Raw genomic sequence first — 10,077 nt, forward strand, 5'->3', positions numbered from 1 at the left:
ATGATGTTCCGGGACCAGGTGGGCATCGTGGCGGGCTGGTTCCGCGGCTGGAGCGAGTGCGAGCAGACGGTGGCGCTGCTGGCGCTGCTGAAGCGCGTGACGCGCACGCAGGCGCGCTTCCTGCAGCTCTGCCTGGAGCACTCGCTGGCCGACTGCCCCGACATCCACCTGCTGGAGGCCGAGGCCAACAGCGCCGGTGAGGGGCCGGGCACGGGGTCTGGGGGGTGTCAGGGGGGTTACGGGGGTCCTGGAGGAGTTACGGGGGTGTTATGGGTGTCCTGGGGTAGTTACAGGGGGGTTACAGGGGTCCTGGCGGTGTTAGAGAGTGTTACAGGGGGGTTATGGGGGTCCTGGGGGTGTTAGAGGGGGGTTACGGGGCTGTCAGGGGGTCCTGGGGCAGTTATAGGGGGTTACAGGGGTCCTGGGGGTGTTACAGAGGGGTGTCAGGGGGGTTCCTGCAGCTGTGCCTCGAGCACTCGCTGCCCCGACATCCACCTGCTGGAGGCCGAGGCCAACAGCGCCGGTGAGGGGCTGGGCACGGGGTCTGGGGGGTGTCAGGGGGGTTTATGGGGGTCCTGGAGGAGTTACGGGGGTGTTATGGGTGTCCTGGGGTAGTTACAGGGGGGTTACAGGAGTCCTGGTGGTGTTAGAGAGTGTTACAGGGGGGTTATGGGGGTCCTGGGGGTGTTACAGGGGGGTTACGGGGCTGTCAGGGGGTCCTGGGGCAGTTACAGGGGGTTACAGGGGTCCTGGGGGTGTTATAGAGGGGTGTCAGGGGGGTTACGGGGGTCCTGAGGAGGGTTACGGGGGGTCCTGGGGCAGTTATAGAGGGGTCACAGGGGGGGTCACAGGGGTCCTGGAGATGTTACAGGGGGGTTACGGGGGTCTTGGGGCAGTTACAGGGGGCCTACAGAGGTCTTGGGGCAGTTACAGAGTGTTACAGGTGTTCTGGAGGTGTTATAGAGGGATTACAGGGGGGTTACGGGGGTCCTGGCAGTGTTATGGGGGGTTGTGTGAGGATACGGGGGTCCTGGAGGGGTTACAGAGGGTTACAGGAAGGTTACGGGGGTCTTGGGGCAGTTACAGGAAGGTTACGGGGGTCCTGGAGCAGTTACAGGAAGGTTATGGGGGTCCTGGGGCAGTTACAGGGGGGTTACGGGGGTCCTGGGGCAGTTACAGGGAGGTTAACGGGGGTCTTGGGGCAGTTACAGGAAGGTTATGGGGGGTCTTGGGGCAGTTACAGGGGGGTTACGGGGCTGTCAGGGGTCTGGGGTGTTACAGGGGTCCTGGGGGGGTTACAGGGGGGTTACGGGGCTGTCAGGGGGTCCTGGAGCAGTTACAGGGGGGGTTACGGGGGGTCCTGGGGCAGTTACAGGGGGGTTATGGGGGTCCTGGGGCAGTTACAGGGGGGTTACGGGGGTCCTGGGGCAGTTACAGGGGGGTTACGGGGCTGTCAGGGGTCTGGGGTGTTACGGGGGTCCTGGGGGGGTTACAGGGGTCTCTGGGGTCCCTTGTGTCTGCCCAGAGGTGTCATGGGGGCCTCAGGGGTTCCCTGTGTGTTCCTGTCCCCAGTGGCCATCTCCTGGTGGCCCTCTGTGTCCCGTGTGTGTCCCACGTGTGTCCCACATGTGTGGGGTGTGTGTCCCGTGTGTGTCCCCTGTGTCCCTGTCCCCGATTGCCGTGTCCCATTGGCTCTGTGTGTGTCCCTGCTGGTCCTGTGTGACCCTGTGTGTGACCCCGTGTCCCTGCTGGCTGTGTGTGTCCCTGTGTGTCCCTGCTGACCCTGTGTGTGTCCCTGTGTCCCTGTGTGTGTCCCTGCTGGTCCTGTGTGACCCTGTGTGTGTCCCTGTGTGTCCCTGCTGACCCTGTGTGTGTCCCTGTGTCCCCTGTGTGTGTCCCTGCTGGTCCTGTGTCCCCTGTGTGTGTCCCTGTGTGTCCCTGCTGACCCTGTGTGTGTCCCTGTGTCCCTGTGTGTGTCCCTGCTGGTCCTGTGTGACCCTGTGTGTGTCCCTGCTGACCCTGTGTGTGACCCCGTGTCCCTGTGTGTGTCCCTGTGTGTGTCCCTGTGTGTCCCTGCTGGCTGTGTGTGACCCGCTGTCCCCTCTGTCCCCAGCTGCCATCTCGCAGTGGCCCCAGGAGCCCGCCGAGGCGGCCGTGGCGCTGCTGCTGGCCCACCTGCCGCTGCTGCAGCCCGGCAACGCGGGCGGCCAAGGCGGAGTACATGAAGCGGCTGCAGAAGGTGCTGGCCGACGCCATCGAGAGCAACCGCTGCGTGGAGGAGTCGCGGCAGCTGCTCTCCTACGCGCTCATCCACCCCGCCACCACGGCCGACGACCGCAGCGCGCTCGCCCTGTGGCTGGGGCACCTGGAGGAGCGCCTGGCGCCGCCGGCGCCGCGCCGCGCCCACCGCGAGTGGCCCCCCGAGCCCCCCGAGGCCGGCGCGGCGGGCTGGGCCGAGCAGCAGCAGCAGCAGCAGCAGCAGCAGCAGCATGCAGGGACAGCAGGGACAGCGGGGCCGAGGGGAGAACGGGCACCCTCCGTTTCAGGGTATGGGGAAATGGGTGGGGAAAGTGGAAAAATGGGGAAAAATGGGGAGAGAGGGGAAGGGAAATGGGGGAAAAAGGGGGGGAAATGGAGGGGAATTGGAGAAAATGGGGGGAAATGGAGGGGGAAGTGGGAAAAGGGGGGAAGGGGAAATGGGGAAAAGGGGGGGAAACAGGAGGGGAATTGGGGGAAATAGGGGGGAAACAGGAGGGGGAAGTAGGAAAATGGGGAAAAGCGGGGGAAAGGGAAAGTGGGAGAATGGGGGGAATTAAAGGAAAATGGGAGGGGAAATTGGGGGAATGGGGAAGATGGGAGGGGGAAATGGGGAAAGTGGGAAAAGGGGGGGAAATGGAGAAAAAATGGGGGGGAAGGGGGGGGGAAACGGGAGGGGAAATGGGAAAAGGGGGGAAAAATGGGGGGAAACGAGAGGGGAAATGGGGAAAAGGGGGGGAAATAACAGGGGAAAGTGGGAGAAGGGGAAAATGGGAGGAGTAAGCGGGAAAATGGGAGGGGAAAGTGGGAAATGGGAGGAATGGAAGGAGAAGGTGGGGGTCTGGGGTCTGGGGAGGGGTCTGGGGTCCCTGGGGAGGGGTCTGGGGGTCTCAGGAGGGGTCTGGGGAAGGGTCTGGGGAGGGGTCTGGGCTCTGTGGTGGGGTCTGGGCAGGGGGTCTGCAGCCCCCAGCCCGCCCTGTCCCCCTCCCCAGCCCTGCCGTGCCAGCTGCACCCCAGCCCCCTGAAGCGCTCGCTGCTGCCCGGCAGCCCCCAGCCCGGCCCGGGGGGCGATCTGGGCGGGCCCGGGGGGTCCTGAGGAGCCCCCCGCCGCCCCCCGGGGGCCCCCCCCGGCCTTCGGGGAGCAGCACGCGCCCCCCCTGTCCCCCCAGAGCAGCGTGGGCCTCGTCGGGCAGCGAGCACACCGAGGAGCCCGGCGGGCGCAACTCCTTCCAGGAGGACGGCAGCGGCATGAAGGGTGGGCTGCGGGGGGCTCTGGGGGGCTTTGGGGAGATTGAAAGGGGTCTGGGGAGGCTCGGGGGGGCTCTGGGGGGATTGAAAGGGCTCTGGGGGGGCTTCAAAGGGCTCTGGGGGGATTGAAAGGGCTCTGGGGGGGCTTCAAAGGGCTCTGGGGGGGGCGTCAAAGGGCTCTGGGGGGTTGAAAGGGCTCTGGGGGGGTTGAAAGGGCTCTGGGGGGGTTGAAAGGGCTCTGGGGGGGTTGAAAGGGGTTCAGGGGGCTCTGGGGGGCTTCAGGGAGATTGAAAGGGCTCTGGGGGGGCTTCAGCAGGGGGTTCAGGGGGCTCTTGGGGGGGTTCAAGGGGCTCTGGGGGAGTTCAGGGGGGCTTCAGGGGGCTCTGGGGGCTTCAGGGGGGCTTCAAATGGTTCTGGAGGGTTCAAGGGGCTTGGGGGAGCTTCAGGGGGCTTTGGGAGGGGTTCGGGGGCTGTGGGGGGCTCTGGGTGGGTTCAAGGGGCTTTGGGGGGCTCGGGGGGTGCGGTGCTGTGACGGAGCCCCCCCAGACGTGCCCTCGTGGCTGAAGAGCCTGCGGCTGCACAAGTACGCGGCGCTGTTCGCGCAGATGAGCTACGAGGAGATGATGACGCTGACCGAGCGGCACCTGGAGACGCAGGTGGGACTGGGGGCACTGGAGGGACTGGGAGGGACTGGGAGAATGGCTGGAGCATCCTGGGGGCACTGGGAGGGACTGGGAGGGGACACTAGGAGGGGACACTGGGGTGCCCAGGAGTGGCTGGAGCATCCTGGGAGGGGACTGGGGGGGCGCTGGGCTGGCGTTGGGGGGTCCCCAGTGTCCCCAGGGCTGGTGGGGGAGGGGTCCATGACAGCCGTAACCCCCCCCAGAGGGCTCAGTGACCCCCCCCCAGCCCCGTGTGACCCCCCCGGTGTGCCCTGTCCCCCCAGAACGTCACCAAGGCGCGCGGCACAAGATCGCCCTGAGCATCCAGAAACTGCGGGAGCGGCAGAGCGTGCTGCGGGCGCTGGAGAAGGTTCTGGAAACTGGGGGAACGGGGGGGCTGCGGGCGCTGGAGAAGGTTCTGGAAACTGGGGGGAACGGGGGGGCTGCGGGCGCTGGAGAAGGTTCTGGAAACTGGGGGAACGGGGGGGCTGCGGGCGCTGGAGAAGGTTCTGGAACTGGGGGAAATGGGGGGATTGGGAAGGACTGGGGGGCACTGGGCTGCTCTGGGAGGGTTCCCAGTGTTCCCAGGGATGGAGCGGGGGACAGTTCCCAGTGTCCCCCCCGTGTCCCCCCCGTGTCCTGACACCCGCCGTGTCCCCCAGGACATCCTGGAGGGGGGCAACCTGTGGTCGGCGCTGCAGGAGCTGCAGCAGATCCTGGGGACCCCCATCAAGGCCTTCCGGCCCCCCCCGCCCCCCGCGCCCCCCGACGGGGCCCCCCCGGAGCCGCCCCCGGCCCCCCCCCGAGGCCGAGCCCCCCGCGGCGCCGGTGCCCGACGGGGACATCCCGGGGCAGTTCACGCGTGTCATGGGCAAGGGTGAGCCTGGGCAGGGGTCTGGGGGCTTGGGGAGGGGTCTGGGGACATCCCGGGGGCAGTTCACGGCGTGTCATGGGCAAGGGTGAGCTGGGCAGGGGTCTGGGGGGCTTGGGGAGGGGTCTGGGGACATCCCGGGGCAGTTCACGCGTGTCATGGGCAAGGGTGAGCCTGGGGGCTTTTGGGGAGGGGTCTGGGGGCTTGGGGAGGGGTCTGGGGACATCCCGGGGCAGTTCACGCGCGTCGTGGGCAAGGGTGAGCTGGGCAGGGGGTCTGGGGGCTTGGGGAGGGGTCTGGGGACATCCCGGGGCAGTTCACGCGCGTCGTGGGCAAGGGTGAGCCTGGGGGCTTTTGGGGAGGGGTCTGGGGGCATTTGGGGGGGGTTTTTGGGGCAGTTTTTTAGGACCCCCTGACCCCCCCTCAGTGTGCACCCAGCTCCTGGTGTCGCAGGGATTTGGGGAGGGGGTTGGGGGTGGTTTTGGGTGGGATTTGGGGGTTTTTGGGGCAGTTTTGGGGGGTCTCTGACCCCCCCCCAGTGTGCACCCAGCTCCTGGTGTTTTGGGGTGATTTTTGGGTGGGATTTGGGGGTTTTTGGGGCAGTTTTGGGGGGTCTCTGACCCCCCCCCCAGTGTGCACCCAGCTCCTGGTGTTTTGGGGTGATTTTTGGGTGGGATTTGGGTGTTTTTGGGGGGTCTCTGACCCCCCCCCCCAGTGTGCACCCAGCTCCTGGTGTCGCGCCCCGGACGAGGAGAACATCACCAGTTACCTCCAGCTGCTCGAGAAGTGCCTGAGCCACGAGGTACCCCATTGTGGGGAGGGGGTTCCTGGGGGTCTGGGGTCCCCCGGGACCCCCCTGTGACCCCCCCCCCGGCCCCCCCAGGCGTTCACGGAGACGCAGAAGAAGCGGCTCCAGTCCTGGAAGCAGCAGGTGCTGAAGCTGCTCCGCGCCTTCCCCAAGAAGGGGCCCCTGGACGGCCCCCCCGGCTACCGGCCCCCCAAAAGGTTACCTGGGGGAGGGGGCTCCGGGACCCCCCTGGGGTGTGGGACCCCCCCTTGGCGCAGAGACCCCTCCCCAAAATCCCCATTTCCATCCCGGCCTTCACTGCTGCCCTGGGTGGGGTTTGGGGGCTGCTCGGGACCCCCCCCAAATGCTCAATTCCTGCCCCCCCCCGCCCCAATTTTGGGGGGTCTGACCCCCCCACCGTGGGTTGTGCACAATCCCCCACCTTGGGGGGGCTCAGGGGGTCGCGCGCCCCCCGAAATTTGGGGAGGTTTGGGGCGATTTTGGGGTTTCTGCTCTTCCCTCCCCGGGGATTTTTCCTCAATTCCCAATTTGGGGGGGGGTCTAAGGGATCCCATTTCCCAATTTGGGGAGGGGTCACACAGCCCCCCCCCCATTTCCCTTTCCTCCGATTCGGGGGGGGCTGTTCCCGCCCGGGGGGGGCTCCTGGGGGGGTCGCAGCCCCCTCTGACCCCCCCATTTTGCCCCCCCCCCCCCCCAGCTGGGCCTTCGGCTCCAACTCGCTCCCCATAGCTGGCTCTGTGGGGGGGGGGCGGCGGCGGGGGGGGGGGCCGCCCCTTCGCGCTGCCCCCCCGGGCCCTGCCCCCCGCCCCCCGCCCGCCTGGGGCTGCTGGGACCCCCCGGGGGGGGCCCCCCCGAGCCCCCCTGGGAGCGCCCCACCCCTGGGCGCGCCCGGACGGGCAGGTGGGTCTGGGGGCGAGGGGGAGGGGGGCAATGGGGGGGTTTCGGGGTGGGAAATTGGGATTTGGGGGGGGGAAATTGGGATTTGGGGGGGGAAATGGGGATTTTGGGGGGGGAAATGGGGGGGGTTTGGGGGGGAATGGGGATTTTGGGGTGGGAAATTGTGGGGGGGAAATTGGGAATTTGGGGTGGGAAATTGGGATTTGTGGTGGGAAATTGGGATTTTGGGGGGGAAATTGGGATTTTGGGGGGGTTTGGGGGGGAATGGGGATTTTGGGGGGTGAAATGGGGGGGTTTGGGGGGAATTTGGGGGGGGAATTGGGGGGGTAAATGGGGGGATTTGGGGGGGAAATGGGGATTTTTGGGGAGGGATTGGGGAGGGGATTTTGCAGGGTATTTTGGGGAATTTTGGGGGATTTTGGGGAATTTGTGAATTTGGGAGGTTTTTTGGGGGAGGATTTGGGGCATTTTGGGGGAGGGTGTTTGGGGAGGATTTGGGGGGTATTTTGGGGAGGATTTTGGGGGGTTTTGGGGAGGGTTTGGCTGGGATTTTAGGGAGCATTTGGGAGGTGTTTTAGGGGGGTTTTGGGGAGGGTTTTGGGGAGTTTTTGGGTGGGATTCTGGATTTCTATGGGGGGGGGCCACATCTCCCTGTCCTCGCTTGGTTTCACCGAGGTTCAGGGTGGGGTTGGGGCCTCCCCCTCCCCCTTTCGACCCTTTTGGGGGGGGCTCCCCCCCACTCTGGGGGTGTTGACCCCCTCTCATTTCTCCCCCGCCCCCCCAGAGCCTTTGGTTCGGGGCCGGGGGGGGCGCAGGGGGGGACCCCCGGGAGCCGCGGGGCCGTGCAGAGAACGCACTCGCTGCCCGTGCACAGCTCGGCCCTGCTCGCCTTCCCCAGGGTAGGGGCCGAAAACGGGGCTGGGGGCGCCAAAAAACGGGCTGGGGGACCCCGAAAATGGGGAGAGGGACCCGAAAATGGGGAGGGGGGCTCAGGAATGGGGAGGGGGCCGTGCAGAGAACGCCCCCCACAGCTCGGCCCTGCTCGCCTTCCCCCAGGGTAGGGGCTCAAAATGGGGCTGGGGGCGCCGAAAACCGGCTGGGAGGGCCACAAACGGGCTGGGGGACCCCGAAAATGGGGAGAGGGACCCCAAAATGGGGAGGGGGTGTTCAAAGTGGGGGGGGAGCCCAAAAAATGGGGAGGAGGAGACCAAAAAATGGGGGAAAAGTCCCTGGGGTGGGGTTGGAGGGGGGGGGGGGTAAAGGGGTGGGGGGAGACCCTAAAATGGGGAGGGGGAATGGGGAGAGGGACCCGAGGAGGGGGAGGCCCCAAAAGGGGGAAAGAGACTCTAAAATGGGGAGAAAGACCCGAAACTGGGGAGAGAGATCCCAAATTGGGGAAAGAGACCCTAAAATGGGGAGAGGGACCCTGAAATGGGGAAAGAGACCCCAAATTTGGAAAGAGACCCCAAAATAGCGAGAAAGATCCCAAAATGGGGAGAGGGACCCCAAAACGGGGAGAGGGACCCCAAATTTGGAAAGAGACCCCAAAATGGGGAGAAAGATCCCAAAAATGGGGAGAGGGACCCCAAAATGGGGGAGAGGGACCCCAAAATGGGCAAAGTGACCCCAGAATTGAGCTGGGGCGGGGCTCAGGGCGCTGGGGGGTTTTGGGGGTGGGGGATTTTTTTTGGGGGTGGTCTCCTCTGACCCTTTTTTTGTCCCCCCCCCCCCCTCAGAGTGTCCCCCCCCCGGGACAGACCTGGAGATCAACCCCACGCTGGAGTCGCTGTGTCTGAGCATGACCGAGCACGCCCTGGCGGTACGGGGGGGACAATGGGGACAGTGGGGACACTGAGGGGACATTGGGGACACCATGGGGACAATGGGGACACCATGGGATATTGGGGACACTGAGAGGACATTGGGGACAGTGAGGGGACAATGGGGACACCATGGGGACATTGGGGACATGGGGAGTCGCTGTGTCTGAGCATGACCGAGCACGCCCTGGGCGGTACGGGGACAAAATGGGGGACATTGGGGACAAAATGGGGACAGTGGGGACACCATGGGGATATTGGGGACACCGTGGGGACACCATGGGGATGTTGGATAGAGGGGACGTTGGGGACACTGGGGACATTGGGGTGGAGTCGCTGTGTCTGAGCATGACCGAGCACGCCCTGGGGGGTACGGGGACAAAATGGGGACATTGGGACACTGAGGGGACACTGGGGACAATGGGGGGACAAAATGGGGACAGTGGGGACACTGAGGGGACACTGGGGACAGTGAGAGGACAATGGGGACACCGAGGGGGACATTGGGGACACCATGGGGATATTGGGGACACCATGGGGATATTGGGGACACAGGGACATGGGGACAGGTGGGGGGACATTGGGGACATCATGGGGACATTGGGGACAGTGAGGGGACGTTGGGGACACTGGGGACATTGGGGTGGAGTCGCTGTGTCTGAGCATGACCGAGCACGCCCTGGGCGGTACGGGGACAAAATGGGGACATTGGGGACACCATGGGGGACAGTGGGGACACTGAGGGGACACTGGGGACATTGGGGACACCGAGGGGACATTGGGGACACCATGGGGACACTGGGGACACTGAGGGGACACTGGGGACAGTGGGGACACCGAGGGGACATTGGGGACACCATGGGGATATTGGGGACACAGGGACATGGGGACACCGTGGGGGGACATTGGGATAGAGGAGGACATTGGGGACAAAATGGGGACATTGGGGACACCGAGGGGGGACACAGGGACACGGGGGGACAGTGGGGACACCGAGGGGACACAGAGACATTGGGGACATTGGGGGGGACACAGGGATAATGGGGACATTGGGGACATGGGGAGTCGCTGTGTCTGAGCATGACCGAGCACGCCCTGGGGGGTACGGGGACAAAATGGGGACATTGGGGACAAAATGGGGACATTGGGGACATGGGGACACTGAGGGGACATTGGGAACAAAATGGGGGACACTGAGGGGACACCGAGGGGACACTGGGGACATTGGGGGGGGACATTTGGGACACCGAGGGAACATTGGGGACACTGGTGGGGGGGACATGGGGACACCGAGGGGACACAGGGACAGCGGGGACATTGGGGGGACACAGAGGGGGACATTGGGGGGGGACGCTGGGACACTGGGGGGACACTGGGGGGACACTGGGGGAAATGGGGACACTGGGGGGACACTGGGGGAAATGGGGACACTGGTGGGGGGGACATGGGGGGCTCAGGGGAGGAACGCCGGAGACATTTGGGGTCACTGAGGGGACACTGGGGACACAGCAGGGA

At 65.6% G+C, this 10,077-nt stretch overlaps 1 protein-coding gene across 1 annotated transcript; it reads left to right on the forward strand.

Annotated features, from left to right (window-relative positions):
- Positions 1–8,597, forward strand: LOC135291941 (protein Smaug homolog 2-like). The gene is made up of 13 exons (XM_064406184.1): positions 1–196; positions 437–523; positions 1,573–1,604; positions 2,114–2,547; positions 3,426–3,511; positions 4,051–4,160; positions 4,414–4,581; positions 4,829–5,043; positions 5,764–5,839; positions 5,921–6,042; positions 6,575–6,745; positions 7,527–7,641; positions 8,481–8,597. The coding sequence occupies exons 1-13, from the start codon at positions 1–3 to the stop codon at positions 8,595–8,597; spliced, it is 1,929 nt and encodes a 642-aa protein (XP_064262254.1).
- Positions 8,598–10,077: the final 1,480 nt, after the last annotated feature.

Source organism: Passer domesticus, unplaced genomic scaffold (assembly GCF_036417665.1).
Source record: "Passer domesticus isolate bPasDom1 unplaced genomic scaffold, bPasDom1.hap1 HAP1_SCAFFOLD_159, whole genome shotgun sequence".
Lineage (NCBI taxonomy): Eukaryota > Metazoa > Chordata > Aves > Passeriformes > Passeridae > Passer > Passer domesticus.

Excerpts from the sequence above, each read along its gene's own strand:
- LOC135291941 (XM_064406184.1), top strand. The coding sequence starts at position 1 with ATGATGTTCCGGGACCAGGTGGGCATCGTGGCGGGCTGGTTCCGCGGC. Across the intron at positions 3,512-4,050 it reads GGACGGCAGCGGCATGAAGG|ACGTGCCCTCGTGGCTGAAG; the intron begins GTGGGCTGCGGG and ends GAGCCCCCCCAG. Across the intron at positions 7,642-8,480 it reads CCCTGCTCGCCTTCCCCAGG|TGTCCCCCCCCCGGGACAGA; the intron begins GTAGGGGCCGAA and ends CCCCCCTCAGAG.